This window comes from Pinus tabuliformis, chromosome 9 (assembly GCF_031772625.1).
Source record: "Pinus tabuliformis cultivar Carrire ecotype Pingquan chromosome 9, CPIR1, whole genome shotgun sequence".
Classification (NCBI taxonomy): domain Eukaryota; kingdom Viridiplantae; phylum Streptophyta; class Pinopsida; order Pinales; family Pinaceae; genus Pinus; species Pinus tabuliformis.
Genome location: NC_142307.1, coordinates 722,120,575 through 722,138,800, shown reverse-complemented (window position 1 = coordinate 722,138,800; position 18,226 = coordinate 722,120,575). Strand labels below are relative to the sequence as shown.

The 18,226-nt window shown below is 38.3% G+C and overlaps 1 protein-coding gene across 1 annotated transcript in view; it reads right to left on the bottom strand.

The window, feature by feature from the left end:
- The window catches only part of LOC149150718 (pre-mRNA cleavage factor Im 25 kDa subunit 2-like), a 42,916-nt gene extending 36,487 nt beyond the window's left edge, over nt 1–6,429 (bottom strand). The window contains exon 1 of the mRNA XM_089442917.1: nt 6,314–6,429. Within this exon, the coding sequence (XP_089299043.1) occupies nt 6,314–6,429 (116 nt within the window). The remainder of the gene's footprint in view (nt 1–6,313) is intronic.
- Between the last annotated feature and the right edge of the window lie 11,797 nt (nt 6,430–18,226).

The window sequence follows — 18,226 nt, the reverse complement described above, 5'->3', positions numbered from 1 at the left end:
TATTTGAAGGCGTGTTTGACTTCATCTTTCTTTAGGAGGATATCTAAACCCTCAAGTTCATTCCTTAGACATTTTCCTGACCTGTGATCCTTTCTTCCTGCAGACCCCTCCATGAAACTTCAGCGGAATGAAAATTTGAAAGACTGGTACTATCTCAATCTTCGATCACTGCTTCGCTTGATAGTTGCCTCGCTTGATGTTCAAAAAATTCAACTTGAATGTTTTCCATTTTGTTCCTCATGCAATGAACACAATCATAATTATGACTGTGAATATTTGGCCTCTTTTTGAAACTTGCAATCTGAGCGTACCAAGACATTTAACGACCTTAATGATGATGATAAGCGGTTGAATGTAATAGGCAAAGTGTGTGGAATGAAAACTGATGATGTAACAATAACGGATTTTGACAGATATGAAAACTAGATGAGATTTGTAATGGATCTGCATGAATTCCCGATTTCGTAGTGCAGCCAGTGCAAAATCTGGATTTTGCACTACAAAAACACCTAGACTTGGTTTGTGCGCTACGAAAACTCCTAAATAGTTTCGTAGCGCATAAGAACCTAGAAACAAATTTGATACATGGGATCTACGTGAGTTATGGGACCTGTGATGAATGAGAACGGATTGTTGACCTTTATTTAACCATACCACCAAGACTCCTAGGACTTAGACACTAAAGTAAAGATGGGAAAAAAAACTGAACTCGGACTAACACCTAACCTTTACAATCAAGCCGATGTGAACAATTTAGAAATTGTTTCTTAAGTGATAACACTTATCTTCATATTTATATTATGATTGAGAAAACTAACCAAGGAATCAAACGTCTTTATTTTCGTATTCGTCTCAAATAGATAAGGGGTCAAATGGTCTCTCATGACATACAATATCATTAGCTTAGCCTTGACATACTTTCTGTTGTTAGTTTCCAAGTCTTATATATCTGTGGACAAATTTGCAACATTCTTGAGAATATCTTTGAGATCATTAATCTTTACTAAGAGTGAAACCCTCACCTCCTATAATAATAAATTGAAGACACCATTAAATATATCCTCCAGCTGCCCTCTCTGAGATCTATTGCACAAACTCCTAAATTAGAAAATAATTAAAACTTTCTTTTCATTACACTTTTAGCAAGGATCTATTTTTAATATTTCTCTTAGTCTCAATCATGCATTGGATTTCACAAAATACAATTAATTTTCTAAAAATAGAATTATAATTCTCAACTTCCTTTTGGTACAAAGTTGTTTTTGGGATGGGGTTTCTATGTAAGAGGCTAGTCTTGATGAAAATACTAATGGGAAGAATTATATTATCTCCTCTTTGCTAAATGAATCAACAATACAACACTGCAAGAGATGCATAAATTCAAAATTAAGAAATAAGAAACCAAAAGTAAATATGTTAAGATGTACAAGGTACAAGCCTTTAATGAATCACTGGTAAAGGAGGTTCATAAATTGAGGCAAGAAAATATTGACAAAGGAAAGTGGGGAAAGAATTCATTATGGGAAGAACTAAAAATTAAAAAGAAATGGTAAAATCAAAAGGTTTCATAAGCATAATCAAGAACTTATAAATGATGTTAAAATTACGAAAAAGTGTCTACATGAGTTTTAATAAAAGAATAGGGATAGAGATAATAACAAAACAATTGAAGGGAATACTAGCAAAATACTTGACAAGTTAAAGAAACCCAAAATATCATTGAGATAAAAATAGAAATGAAATCCAAAATTAAGGAAATACATAAGGATTCGATTAATGGCATTGCATTTTAACTTCAAAAAAAAGAGAAAAAAGACAAAATTTTGTAAGGTGAGTAGAAAATAATTCAAGTTGATATCAAGTTGAAAATATGAAAATAAAATATAATGTGATTATTTCAAAGGTAGGTAGTACTAAATACCAAGTGAAAAAGATAGACAATTTCATGCCTCTAAAAATAATATGGATGACATGGATGTGAAAAATGAAAAAAAGAAACCATCATGGGTGAAACCATATCAACACCCTTATTACCAAGAAATTTTTCAAGGAAGACAAAAAAATTGACATCAACATTATCAAGGAAGAGGATGGAATAATCAACAATATTCATAGAAAACATGACAAAACCATTATACAAAAAATTAATATGATTGAATACCTACTACAACAATTTGGAGAAGCCATAACAATTACATGTGGAATGAAAGGAAATAAAACCATGCAACTACTAGTGATCAAGTATTAACATTGAAAAGAATTGAATTTGAATGGATGGATCAGCATTCATGGCAGCATGAAAACATGAATTTAAGGAAATCCTATTACTTGGTTTCATTACATGTAAGTTACTTTACTAGAAAACTTTCCAAACAAATAGTTTTGAATGAAGATACTATTATATGACCCCAAGAGAGGCATATATTAGGGGCTGAAGAATACACAATATATACCCAATGAAAGCATATATGTGGTTAAATGTATATGTAATGGGGTAAATACATGTACTAGTGATTGATCGAATGAAAGAACACGTGTAATGAGTGAATAGGCATATATAGAGGTCATGTAGGTGTTATTAAGGGTAGATGTGAATTGGATACATGAATGCATTGAGCGATTTGAGGGAGGTTCTTCTATTATTTAAAAAGTTATTATATAACTTATTTATCATATTATTTTGAAGTTGTGCACCATGCTCACATTTAGTTCACATATGTGAAAGATCCACTATGGATTATAGATATATGTGAAAATCACACGAGAAGGATTTTAAAGTACAAAAGGAATAAGCAAACTTTAATTAAATTATGTCTCCCCCCAATCATTGAGATCTCACTCAGACTATGTCTTGTGCTTGAGATGTGATTTAACCCTTAGCATACCCTTCTTTTTATAAGTTTGAGCTATTGATCATATCCATAATTATAATCTCCAAAGTGATTAATGGTTGAGATTAGATTTCAACATCACTTTATACCAACAATTGAGGTTCACTGAATTCACTAATGCAAAAAACCTTCAAATTTCATTAAATTAACTCACTCCTTCATATAAAATTTAATCAATTTAATTATTAAAATAATTACTAAGTTTAAGGGTTACTAAGGAAACTTCTACATGCCTAAACACTTAGGTGTATAAAAACGTACCTTCTTGACCTATTAACATCAACAACCTCATCCCTCCTTTAAAATTTTCATTGGCATCAGGCAAACCACAACAAGAACTGAACCCTATTGGATGCCTTAATACTCCAACCCTTTGGCACACTTCTATTAGAATTTTGGAAAATTTCATAATTTACAAGCTTACAAATTTATTCCAAGACGTTTACACTAATGAATGAAAGTCTACGTGCTCGTAGAGAGTCTCAATGGAGCACATCCCTAATTCTACTCAACTAGTTATTGGATTCGCAATTAAGACTACTAAGAATATGAAGCATGACTTTTTCTTGAGTTACTTTTAGGTTATATGAGTTGCTTTGGCACTCCCAAAATTTTGCTACTACTGGATCGTCCTTTGATTCCCAAAGAACTACCATTTCTTGGTCATTCATGAACATTATATGAGCATGCCCTTGAAGTGGAAGGGAATGTCGAATAGAATATTATGTGTTGAAATTTTTTCCCTTTCTTTTTGTGCTCTTTTTAAAGTTTAATCTTTATGCTTGTGTATGAAGAATACTTTTAGCATTGTATGGATATAATTCACTTAGAGATTTAATTCAAAATGATACATTAAATGTGGTAAAATGAATTTAATAGCCTAACTACGAAGGTGACAATGTGCTCAAGAATCTCTATTAACGAAAACCAACCCGCTCACTATTATAGGTGACATAGGACACAATGGCTCTCGAGACTTTATTTATCTAAAAATAACATTTCTTTTGCTAATTTCAATGAAAAGTGGACTTCATTCGATCCAACCTTGGAGAATATTCATTCCTATGTACTTCTATGCACACACAACAACAAAAACATTTCTGATACCCATTGATTTATATATGGCATAGCTACAAAATGGAGATAGAATCCCTATTGAAATATTACGGATATTCTTATTACCTATCAAGTATCATAAAGGATTCTTGTGGGTTGGTTTCAAGACCACCTGTACATGTTGAGGTATCCATAATACTGAGACTCTCAACGTAATTGAATTGATATATTTGGTTAACCATAGAGCCATCTTCACATCCTCCATGGAAATGCCAAATTATGTTCAATGTCGGAACATCTTAGACAATTAAATGTTTCTGTAGTCCTACATGTCCACTTAGTGAGACAAAGGGTTAAAGACAACTCCATGCATTCATAGGTTGACTATATTACTAGTTCTACACCATACAAGTAGTGGGTATCCTAAAGGAATCTCAAAATTACATAGTCCTTTAGCAACTTTGTGAATGACAACTCCCTTTCAACATTTCAACATACTGTTTTCGTGTGTTCCACAAATTCTAGTTGACTCCCATACTATTCAAATTTATTTTTGGTTGATCTAAAGAATAATATAATTCTACATGCACCCTTAATGGGACAAAGGGTTTAAGACAACTTACACATCTCTAAATTATCTATCTCGAGTTCTACACCATACAAATAGAGGGTATCCTAAATACTTCTCAAGATTACATCTGGTCCGTGAGCAACATTGTGAATGACACCTAAATCTCAATCTCTATATTAATATTATTTCTTTCGCATCATATCTATTTCATATTCTTTCATTAACCTTCCACTAAAAAGGAAAGCACATTAGCCTCTCACATAGTATTTTGATGTATGTTCCACAAGTTCTGATTGACTCTCCTGATTAAGATTCAAAAATTAATTTTGGCTAATCTGAATAATAATATATACTTTTATCATCACATTTTTTTGAAATTTCCAATTTGAAAACCACAACAGCCATGACATCCAAAATATCAAGATATTTATCTTTAGGGACATGGTGATATGGACAGCTTGATTCGTACAGAGTAGTAGCCGTATTCTCATGGTTCGCACGGAGTAGTAGCCCTATTCTCATGTAAGGATATACTTGCTTAAATGAAACGACTATTAAAATTATAACAGTGTGATGGGAATGATTTGTCCACTGTGGGGACAGCAACCCAAAATGAGGACGCTTCCAAGTAAGCATAAAAAGCTTCAAATAACCATACGTGTAAACAGTCGAACCTCTAGCTACAAAAAAAAAATTAAAGGCCTCCTCCAGTGACATGTATCTGCGAAAAAAATTAAAGGATCCCACAGTGCCACTAACCTGTAGCTGCGGAAAAAATTAAAGGATCCCACAATTAAGCGCTCCGAAACCCCTGTAACCCAGACATCATCGCGCTCTGAAAAAACCCAGATATCATCGCAAAAGTGGCGCCTCAGAGACTTGGAGTGGAGCCCACTTGTGTGTTAAGTTGTACCAATGTTTTATAATAATTATAATTTAAGGTGTGTTATTTTTTTTTAAAATCAAACCCATCAATAATCATTGGTCGATAGTAAATAGATTTTAGTGGGGATTCTGCCTGCTCATACAAAGGTAGCGCCATTATTTAATAAAATTCGACGGACTCTTTTTATCTGGTCGATATTTAATATGTGAAATTGATAGATACAATATTAATCATATCGAGATGGACCACTGAAAAAAACATGGCAAACCAATTTGAAGTCTAATTAAAATAACCCGTCTATCATCAGGTAGATGATATAATAATGCAAGCAAACAAAAAAGAATATCATGGGAGACTTTTACAGCGGAGTAGAGGGATGAGAAAGGTTGTTGCGTGCAGTCGCGTATATATCTTTTTCACATAAGAAGCCGAGATTGCTGGCTGTTTGGGTAAATATCTTTATAGAGAGGGGAACCAGGGGAAGACTTCGGGTGCACAACGCCTTCCAATATCTTCAACACTTTTGGGTCATCATTGACCTGTTCGGCCTTCGCCATTCAATATTTTAAATTTAATTCAATATATAAGAGCCGCCACTGGTGGCTATAAAAAAAGGTACATGAATAGAGTGTGCAAACGGAATTTCATATACATCAACATAATAAAACAACAAAGTATAACAACCTGTTAAAAATAAAACCGTAAACCCTAGTCCAAGCCAGTTACGGTTCAGGAGGGCTAATTAGGAGGATATAATTTTTCTGGTTTGGTAACCGTGCGTGGGAACCATAACAGATCAATGTCCAGAAAAAAGAGTTTAGATTATGTTAAAACCAACTATCGAGGTAATCATGATCACTTTTCACTTTTAGTCAAAACAAGAGAGTCGGAATTGAAGCATTTACTTACTTGACCTTCATTCTAGCAAGCCTGTCTGGAACAGAGGTGTCTTTCTCCATATTGGGATCTTTGGAACCCAATCTGTAGTTTTCCAGAGGGTAGGTAGTTACAACCGGTGTCGACATTTTCTCTTGCCGATGTTTTATACGTTAGCGAGCTTTCTTCCTTCTATTTCCGCAATGGGTTGGCTGTCTATTTACGACTGCGATTGGATTGCGGCTCTCTGTGGAAACTTCAGGAAAACCGCCAACGAAATCGATTAGTTTTGGGCCGTAACACAATCGATATAAAATGAAAATATATAGGTGGGGTTCGCCACCGATAAACATGGGAGGTTCCGTCAGGTGAACTAGAATCGAACGCTTGCGAGGGATTCAAACATGTATTATTAGAAATATAATTCAAAATGGGTAGACTCGACATGGGATTTACCTAAATACGGGCTTTTCAAACCTGCCTATAACTCACAATGGGTAGATTGAACATAGGATTTATCTACCTTGGTGGGGACTTGTAGTTTATAATTTATTAAATACAGATGTCTCTGTAATTTTTTTTATAGAAATCTTTCTCCTAAAACATATCAAAACGTTATTATTTTAATATTTGTAGGTGTTTTAACTTAATAAGTTTTAATGGTTTAGCCCACAAAATGTAGTTTAATTAGTAATCATTTTGATAATAAACTGCTATATTGTAATTGGTGATCATCTTGATAATAAGTGTTATATTCCAATTGGTGATCATCTTGATAATAAAATGCTATATTTCAATTGGTGATCTTCTTGATAATAAAGTGTGTGCTATATTCCTTGCTATTTGAGGTTCAAACCTCCTATCAATATTAAATAAGGATAAAAGTGTTTCATGATTAATAGTAAGAATTTCGCAACTACTAGTTGCATTTGACATTTAAAGATTAAATCATTTTGAGTTCATTGGCTCTTATCTATTTAGTCGTATAGTGAACCCTTCCATAATATTAAATCCCTCATATAACAAAAGCCTATATCATCCTACTATCATATTGGTATATCCAAAATTATAAAAACTTAATAAAAACTTAAAAAAAATTGTGGACAACATGCCTTATTGAATCCCCGGTTGAATTCATGTATTATGGACATTATTGATTTGATCATTGACATCTCATTCATCATTCATCCTTGATCTATTCATCCCTCTCACTCTATCTTAACGTAAATACATTGTCATCATCTGTAAGAGATACTTTGTTTTTTGCCTTCATGATCCAGGTGGATATTGGTGGCCACCTGCCAAATCCGCATAGACCCATGCTACTCTCAGTTTTCCCAAAAAACGTTGTTTATGGCCTCAAAACGGTTCCGGAAGTTCAGGACCCAAAAAACTGCTAAAAATAGTAAATTGTGCTACAATTAAGGAAATTGAAAAGTTGAAAGAAACAATGGTGGGGGTCCAAGTGGACTTGGCGGGTGGCCACCAATACCCACTTGGATCATTCCTCCCCCCTTAGGAAGCAATGGTCCCCATTGCATTGAGTTCCTCCATGAGATGAGGAAACTTCGGTTGAACTTGGTCTATGGTGAGCCACTTGCCCTCTGGTGAGCCACTTACACTTGTGAAGGAGTTGGCCTTCTTTGACAACTCGATACAGTTGGATATTCTACTAGCGAGTTTGCTTGATCTGTTTTTCCATTATCCGATCAGTTTAGCTTGTTCCATGCAATCTAAATTTAACTATGTGGGTGTGAGTTGTTCTACAATGTTAGATGTGTCTAGTAATGGTGGAAAGTATGGCCAAAGGCGGTCCACATTGAACACTGGGTGCAGGCCAAGGAATGGGGGAGTGCTGAGCTCAAATGCATTATCTCCCACAGTGTTGGTAATGGTGTAAGGACCATATAAGAGTAGTCTGAGCTTTCGATAGGCTCCGGTAAGGCATTCCTTTTGCAAATACAACTAAACTTTGTCACCCGCCTGAATTTTCTGTGGCACCCGATGTTGATCATCTCACTGCTTGTACTTGGCATTTGATTTCTCTAGAATGTCATAGACCTATTGGTGAATATGTTGGATCTATTTATTGTAGTTGTTTGCCTTATCTGTTTCGGACTAGACATGAGTCAAATCTGCATGACTAGTTGCAAATGGCATGGCCACATCAATGGGACATAGTGGTTGGAATCCCAAGCCCACCTGAAAAGGGTTGTGGCCAGTCAAGCTATGGAGAGCCTGATTGTAGTTGTGCTAAACATAGGGGAGGCTCTCATCCCATGTGTGTGGATTCTTGGAGTTGTACATGCGCAGAATGCATATGATCATCTTGTTGACAACCTTTGTCTAGCCATCAGTTTGAGGATGGAAGGTCGTCGACTTAGTGAGTTTGGTGTCCAACATCGACCAAAGACTGGACCAAAATATACTGAGGAACCTATTGTCCCGATCTGAGATGATACACTATGGATTTCCGAAGTGTACCCACACTCGTTCAAAGAAGATTTTAGCAGTGGCTTCTACCGTGATATTCTTCTTGAGGGCTGCCATAATGGCCATCTAAAAGGACCTGTCGACGACCAGAAAAACACAGTCATTTCCATGCTTAGTGGAAGGAAGGCCTGACATGTAATCCATGTAGATGGATTCCCAAGGTCCATTAGGGATAGGTAGCAGGGTATAGAGGTCTTGCTTCTTGATGGTTGGTTTGGCAATGGCGTAGGAAGTGCATGATCTGATGTACTTCCCAACATCCTGTGGAAGATTCGACCAAAGAAATACTTCTCTACTACTGCCACCGTTTTCTTGACCCCAAAATGTCCAACAGCTCGATTGTAGTGTGCTTTGCAAATCATTTTGGCATGCTCGCTTGAAGGAATAGAAAGGTGACCTAGGTGGCATAATAGGGCATCCTAGAGGTGAAAATCTAGAACAAGCTAACCCTCCAAGAGTGTCTAGTATGTGTGGCTAAATTCTGGGTCACTTTTATAGAGAAGTGGTCAATCAGAAGTCTTGTGCCCGCAACAGTTGAGCATGGTGGTTAACACCATGATCGGTGGTTGACTAAGGCAATCTGCAACATTATTGGTGCTGCCCTTCTTCTGCTAGATATTCAAATGGAATTGTTGCAGGTATGTGGACCACTTCCGATGGCAATCATTCTACAATTTCCCTTGGGTCTGTATGAACTACAGGGGTCGGTGGTTTATGTGGATGACTGTTTCCTTCGCCAAAATGTAATGCTTCCATTGTTAGCAGGCCTACATAATGGAATACATCTCTTTGTCATAAGTGGGATAATTGCAGATTGTGTCTGAAAGTGTCGCACTGTGATATGCCAGTGGATGGCTGTGTTGAGTAAGGACTGCCCCAATAGCATAGTTAGAGGCATCTATCTTGACCTCAAATTGTTGTTGCAAGTCTGGTAATGTGAGAACTGGTGCCGAGCAAAGGGGATCTTTCAACTTTGTAAATGCGTTCTGTTGAGATTTAGACCAAAAGAGTTTTTCGTTCTCTCCTCCCTTGGTGACTTGACTGAAGGGCTAAGTGATATGAGAAAATGCCAACACGAACCTGCAGTAGAAGTTGGCAAGACCTAGAAAGCTGCAGAACTCTATTAGAGTGGTTGGAGATGGCCAATCCTGAATGACTTGGATCTTGGCGGGATCCACATCCACCCCCTATTCATCAAAAATGTATCCCAGATATTGAACCTGGGTCATGCCAAAAGTGAATTTCTCCAAATTGGCACATAACTTTTGTTTCTGTAGTGTTTGGAGAACCTGTCGGATGTGGTGGAGGTGCTCTTCCCGACTCTGGTTGAAGATCAGGATGTCATCCAGGTATACCACTACAAATGAGTTACTGAATGGCCGCAAGATTTCATTCATTGGCCCCATGAAGGTTGCAAGAGAATTTGTTGATCCGGAAGGCATAACCAACCATTTGAAAAGGCCCTCCTTGGCTTTGAAGGCAATCTTCCACACATCAGAGTGTTCGATTAGTACTTGGTGATATCCTAACTTCAACCCCATCTTGCTGAATATTTTTCCCCCTTCAGTTGGTCCAGGATGTCCACAATCCATGGGATCGGGTACCTATTATGGACAGTGATCCTGTTCAACACCCGATAGTCAATACATAGTCTCCAAGTCCCATCCTTCTTCTGTACCAACACAACCAGGCTCCCACAGAGTGATGAACTCAGATGGATGTGACCTTTCTGTAGAAGCTCCTGAATCTTTCTCTTGATTTCATCATTCTCTAGAATGGAGCATCGATATATTGATCGATTAGGTAGCAGTGCACTTGGGGTTAGATCGATGGTGTGCTTGACCTAACAAAGCAGAGGAACCCCTGTGGGGGAGGTGAAGATGTCCTCATACTACTCCATGACCGTGTCCATCTATAGTTGTCGTGTAGAGGGGCCCTGTCTCGAGGTCGTGGCCATCGTCTTCTTCTTTCCTTAAGGGCGTATCATCAAGAAAACAAATTTCCCAGTTTTCGAAATGAGCTTACTGCATTGTTTTGTAGTAACCAAAAAGATGGCGGTAGGTGATGCTACCTCTGGTATCCTGTACAACCTATTTCCAAAAGTAACAATAACATCATGGGGCCTTGATTCATACACAACATGTTGCTTACACAAGTATGGTTTCCTAATAATACATCACAAACTTCAAGGGGAGAAAAGTCACACAATACCTCATCCGTGTAGGGTTTGAGGTTGTATCGAAGGTGACAATGCTAGCTCACGCGAAGATCTCGTCCTTGGTGTAGCCACCCGATGGTGTACAGTTGTGGATGTGTTGTGGTCGGCAAGGCCAGTCGCTTCATGGCCTCTACTGAAATGAGGTTCTTTTGGCTCCCACTGTTGATAATGAACTATAGCGGGGAGCCCTTTACTCACATCTGGGAGTGCAAGAGATCCTCATCCTCCTCCGGATCTTTAGGTTCCTCCTTCTGGATCAGTGGTATCAAAGCAGTTTTCTTTTTCTCTATTTTTCTTTCCATGTCGCCAACGACGTCAGGATATAAGGGGTTAGGGCTTGAACTGGTCAAACCTTTACAAGACCAACCTCACAAATCTTGATGGCCTCCCATGGAGGTTGAAAGGAAGACGAGGGGGTAGGAGATCCTATCAAAATATTGCTCGAAGAAGCCCTCGAGAGACAAAGTAATGTGATGATGGACAACTTTTCCTAGATCCTTCAGCGGCTGCCCAAGGGCGATGCATTGGCTTCCAACAACTACTCTAGAAGTGCCACACCATTTAAGGTACAAGTTAATTTTGAAATCCCCATATTCGAGGGTCAGATAGATGTAGATGTCATCGATAAATGGTTAAATCTAGTAGAGGGTTATTTTTTTGTTCATGATTTTTTTAGTCGAGAAAAGATTATTTTCACTCTTCTCAAAGCAACCCCCCACGTCAAGGACTGGTGGGAAAGATACTGTGAGTAGAATGATGAAAGTACAGGCTCACTATTTTCAATCGCACCCACTTGGAACTCATTCCGAGATGCCATCAAGGAGAAGTACTACCTTGTGGGAAGCTATGAAGATCAATACATAAAGTGGACCACACTGCGGTAGGGAAGGGACGAAGATGTGCTAGAGTTTACCAATATTTTCCATACCCTTAGCACAATGTCGGGTAACAAGTATTTGGAGTAGCATTTGGTACTCAAATATTGTGGCTGCCTACACAAGTACATTCACAAAGAAATAGAATTCCTGAACATCTCCTCTCTTGGCATGGCATTCCGATATGCCGTCAAGGTTGAGCAAAAGTTTAAATAGAATAAGTGAAACCTTAGATCTACGATTCCGAAGCAAGTGGCTCACCAGAGACCAACTTGAGCAGAAATTTCCTCATCTCGTGGAGGAACTCAATGCAATGGGGACCATTGCTTCCTAAGGGGGGAGGAATTATCCAAGTGGATATTGGCGGCCACCCACCAAGTCCACTTGGACCCCCACCATTGTTTCTTTCAACTGTTCAGTTTCCTTAATTGTAGCACAGTTTACTATTTTTAGAAGTTTTTCAGGTCCTAAAATTGAGGAGCCATTTTGAGGCTCTAAGCGACGTTTTTTGGGAAAACTAGGCTCTATCCAAGATTGTAGTTCTCAGATAGCTCTTTCTAATGAGATCTTGTGTGCATCAAATAGAAATCGTATGCCAAATTTACGACCCCGAGAAGTTGATGTACAAATTTACGCAAATGGGGCCCACAATTTGGAGTTTCATCTTCTAGGGTTAGGTTTTTGGTTGTTTAGGGTTTTCCATTGTTTCTCAACAATAAATAGGACTTCAAGCCTCATTGTAAGACAGTTCAAAGGCATGTATCCACCACATCTCTTCTCAGAGATGATCTATCATTTCCATAGCTGGTTTATCTCCATTTCTATTTGTAAGCATATTTCAGTATGTCAGAAAAAATGCAAGAATGGAGGTATAACTAAGCTCATTCTGCACTATCACTGCCACTTTCTAACTATCATTTTAAACTTGTTCCAAATATGAAGGTTGACTTTTTGAGTTGGGGAAACTTATTTATTGGAGCATATTCACTGCATGCGAGCCAAAAAGGTGAGTAGGATTAGGACAATGCACCAATTGGAAGAATCCAGAACTTAGTTAGCTTACCTTTTGTGTAGACTTATGAAAGGAGATCGCTAGTAACCTTCTACGGAAGTTGGAATCTATGGAAGATGTTTTCTTAAAGCCATTAGATCCTTGGTTTGGTCCTTGACTCAAAGGAAACAAATCCAACCTGAATGTTTTTTTAAATATAATACACATCCTTCACTTGCACCTTCCCTCCTTGAACCCAAGAAAGTGTAGAAATTTCACCTGTAGAACAAACCGATATATGCAATGTCCTAAAGCATAGTACTTGTTCTACTTCTACAAAACATTAAGCGGAAGCATAATCAAAATCATGAGCAACATCAAGTAGAAACATGCATAACGAATCAAGATAATTAATCACACATAAAACAAGATATATCCAAGGGAAAGCACCAGCATAAAACCCCAACCATGTATTATCAATCAAGTGGAAATCCTCTTCACAATACAAAAAGAATTAGCTCTCAAGCTATTCAGTTCTCAATGAACAATGAAGATATGAAGATATGTCTCATGAACCACCCAAGCCCTATTTATATAGGCCTTCCTTTTGATCCTTACGTATTTTTCTTAGGAAATAATAGCAAAAGCATATGCTATTAATTACAACAAACCAAAAACAACCAATGGTACAACTACGTATTCCTTGAGAACACTAGTTCCTCAACCATGCAAAAACTACTTACTAGAAATAGTTAAGCATCTGATAGTACACAATCTCACATCTGATCTCAACTGGGTCTTTGACATAACTGACATACAACAGTTATCCATGAGTGAATCCTCATTTATCTAAAATAATAGTTGTCACATGCATGCAAGCATTAACAAACTATATTTTATTATTTTAAAAACTTGTTAAAATAATCTAACTGGACTTGACTAGATAGAACTAAGTCAACTGATTCTCTCATTATAGAACTCATCCTTAATTCCTTAATCAGTGGAGCAAATCAAGGACACATTCCCCAATTGTGGAGAAATAATTGCATGTTCTCACAAAGACTTCAAGTTTGCTTTTCCTTAACTAATTAACTCATGGAGAATTAATTAATTAATATTTCCAACTGCTGTTAAGACCAAAATTAATTTTACTTCCTATAGATAGACTAGGGACTGCTATAAATAGGAAGGGACCCATAAATGTTATTTTTAGAAGTTTCACCTCTCACCCAATGTGGCCAATGACCTCATTGGCCAAACTGCTATTTTTAGACATGCTATTTTTAGCACAATCATTTTTTTCCCATTTTTCAACACTCCACTTCAACAAGAAAGGCTTTCTCTCGAACCCGATCCTATAACTCTAGAATGTTCTGCATCCTAGACATCTACCCCGTCCACTTTCTCCAACAACACTTGGAACAAAAACACTCCCAACTGACCACTCTATTGGGCGAGAAACATACTCTGGTGTTGAAGCTCTACCTGGTGCTAACAAGTGCTCCCTCTCTGACATCTGTGCTACTGCAACATCTCCATGCATCTCACACCATTGCAAACCTCTCTGTGCCACCTAGAATTGTGCAAAACACTTGTGCCTCTTGCATTGTTGTGGCCTGCTAGCTATGCACTGTGCTAGGATTGCCTACACTATCGCTCTCCCTGCCACTCCATCCACATCTATCTCTACCGAATTAGCTAGTTCCCACTACTCCACATCGGGACTCTTGTATCAAGGTCTAATCCAAGAGGTTCGATACCTCAAGGATCTTACCCCTCCTCCTTGGGACAATCACTCTATATCCCCCCACCTCCTACCTAGAGGTATGGCTGCATGTGATCCCTCAGCCCACCTAGCTCGAAGTTTCCCCCTCCTAGAGGTCTCTGCATGAGTAGATGTCTACTCAATCTCCACTCAGCTTCCCCTGTTATGGCTGATCCACAACCTCCTCAAGCTACTGCACAAATCGTGGCCCCTCCACAATCGTTTGGGACTTCTTCTGGCTCTTCATGTTGAAAGGTAATATACCCTCCTTCTCAACCACCAAGTCTCCATCATTTGCCTTGCTGCTCAAGGCATTGCATGCATCTTGAATCTCAATAACATACAAGTTCTTGACCTGTGAAACAATCTGCTTCACGTGTCAAGTGATGATGTGTCCAAGGAAAACCTTTCCCTTACTGAAGACTACATCATACCCTCTGTCTTCCGGTATCGCGATTGACACCAAGTTTCTCTTCAGTCCTGGTACATACTTGACATCGATCAAGGTAATGCGAGATCCATGCTCCCTATGAAAAATAATCGTGCCTACACCTGAGACACTATACTTCTCATCATTACCCATCGCTATGAGTATCTGGAGATCTTTCTCCTCCAAGGTACTGAACAAACTCTTATCGTCGGTCATGTGGAAAGAAGCTCCACTATCAAAAAACTAATGACTTCCCATCATGGATGAAACCATTCATGTGAAGAGTGTGAAATCCAACTAAAATTTTGAAGGTAGTGCCTCACCTTTAGATTCTTCCACATATCCCTTCTTGGATTTCCTCCGTGGACAATTTGCAGCATAATCGCCCACCTCTTGACAATGAAAGCATCGCACTTTTGATTTGTCAACCTTCTTCCCATTATTGGAAGAACTGGATTGAAAAAGAGAAACCTTCTCCTTCCCCTTCTTCACCTTACTCACTAAGGCACACTTCTCCTCATCATGCATGGATGAAGAACCCTCTCTGGTGCTCTGTCTGATCTCCTCCTGCATCAAATCCGACCATAGTCGTCCCCAATCTAGCAGTTTCTCCCTTCCATTCACAGAGTCTTGGTAGCTATGCTAGCTCTTAGGAAGGCCAAGGAGTGCTAGACTCACCATATCCTCATCTGATGTCACAAACCCTACACTTGCAAGCTCATCCCTGCATGTGATGAGCTAGGTCAGATACATAGAGATCGTCTCATCCATTTCACACTTGATCTTTCGAAGTTTTTCCTTTTGTGCCAGCTTCCTCTGATCACTGCCATTTTGATATAAATCTTTCAATGTTTTCAACACTACAGATGGAGACTCCTTCCCATGGAGGCTTAAGACAATGTCATCTCGCAGTCCCTCCAAGAGAATTCTCCTAGCTCTAGCCACACACTTCCTCCCTTCCACTTACTCAGTCTTGTCAGTAGGCTTAGGAATTTCTTGATCAATGAAATCCTTAAGGCCACTATCTTCCAAAACTGCCTCCATGCTATCCTTCCAAGCTATATAGTTTGAGTTTCCATCAAGGGCATACTCTAGCCTCAAACCATAGAATGCCATCGATGAAATAGATGTGATAAGAACTTGAGATCCATATCCCAAATAATAAACTTCCAATTTCTCCTACTAGTATATTGTTCTTGCTTGATCACATGTGCTCTGATACCATGTAGAAATTTCACATGTAGAACAAACCAATATATGCAATGTCCTAAAGCATAATATTTTTTCTACTTCTACAAAAAATTAAGTGGAAGCATAATCGAAATCATGAGCAACATCAAGTAGAAACATGCATAACTAATCAAGAGAATTAATCACACATAACACAAGAAATATCCAGGGGAAAGCATCAGCATAAAACCCCAACCATGTATTATCAATCAAGTGGAAATCCTCTTCACATTATAAAAACAATTAGCTCTCAAGCTATTCAGTTCTCAATGAACTATGAAGATATAAAGATACGTCTCATGAACCACCAAAGCCCTATTTATATAGGCTCTCCCTATGGCCCTTACATAGTTTTCTTAGGAAATAATAGAAAAAGCATATGGTATTAATTCCAACATACCAAAAACAACCAATGGTCCAACTACGTATTCCTTGAGAACACTAGTTCCTCAACCATGCAAAAACTACTTACTAGAAATAGTTAAGCATCTGATAGTACACTATCCCACATCTGATCTCAACTAGGTCTCTGACAGAACTGACATGCAACAGTTATCCATGAGTGAATCCTTAGTTATCTAAAATAATAGTTGTCACATGCATGCAAGCATTAACAAACTATATTTTATTGTTTTAACAACTTGTTAAAATAATCTAACTGGACTTGACTAGATAGAACTAAGTCAACTGATTCTCTCATTATATAACTCATCCTTAATTCCTCAATCAGTGGAGAAAATCAAGGACACATTCCCCAATTAGTGGATAAATAATTGCATGTTCTCACAAAGACTTCAAGTTTGTTTTTCCTTAACTAATTAACTCATGGAGAATTAATTAATTAATATTTCCAATTGCTGTTAAGACCAAAATTAATTTTACTTCCTATAGATAGACTAGGGACTGCTATAAATAGGAAGTGACCCAAAAATGTTATTTTTAGAAATTTCTATTTTTAGCAGTTTCCCATCTCACCCAATGTGCCAATGACCTCACTGGCCAAACTGCTATTTTTAGACATGTTATTTTTAGCACATTCTAAATATAGCATTTCTTGCTGCACATTTTTCAACACTCCCTCTCAACAACAAAGGCTTTCTCTCGAACCCAATCCTGTAACTCTGGAATGTTCTTCATGCAACACATCTATTTGGTCCACTTGCTCCAGTACCATAGGGAACAAAAACACTCCCAACTCACCACTGTGTTGGGCTATAACATACTCTGATGCTAAAGCTCTACTTACTACTGACAAGTGCTCCCTCTCAGACATCTGCGCTACTGCAACATCTCCATGCATCTCGCACCATTGCACACCTCTCCGTGCCACCTAGCACTATGCAAAACACTTGTGCCTCTCACATTGATGTAGCCTGCTAGCTATGTGATATCCTGGGATTCCCCACACTGTTGCTCTCTTTGCCGCTCAATCTGCATTTGTATCTACCCAATTAGTCAATTCCTGCTACTCCACATCGGGCCTCCTGTAGCAAGGTCTCATCCAAGAGGTTGGGTACCTTAAGGATCCTACCCCTCCTCCTTGGGACGATCACTCTATATCGCCCCACCTCTTACCTGGAGGTATGGCTACATGTGATCTGTCAGCCCACCTGGATCGATGCTTCCCCCTACTGGACGTCTCTGCATGAGTAGATGTCTCTACACAATCACCACTCAGCTTCCCCTATTGTGGCTCCTCCACAACCTCCTGAAGCTGCTACACCAATCGTGGCTCCTCCATAATCATCTGAGACTTCTTCTGGCTCTACATGTTAAAAGGTAATATACCCTCCCTCTCAACCACCAAATCTCCATCAGCTGCCTTGCTACTCAAGGATTTGCATGAATCTTGAACCTCAAGGGCATACAAGTTCTTGACCCGTGAACCAATTTGCTTCACCTGTCTAGTGATGATGTGTCTAAGGAAAACCTTTCCCTTACTAA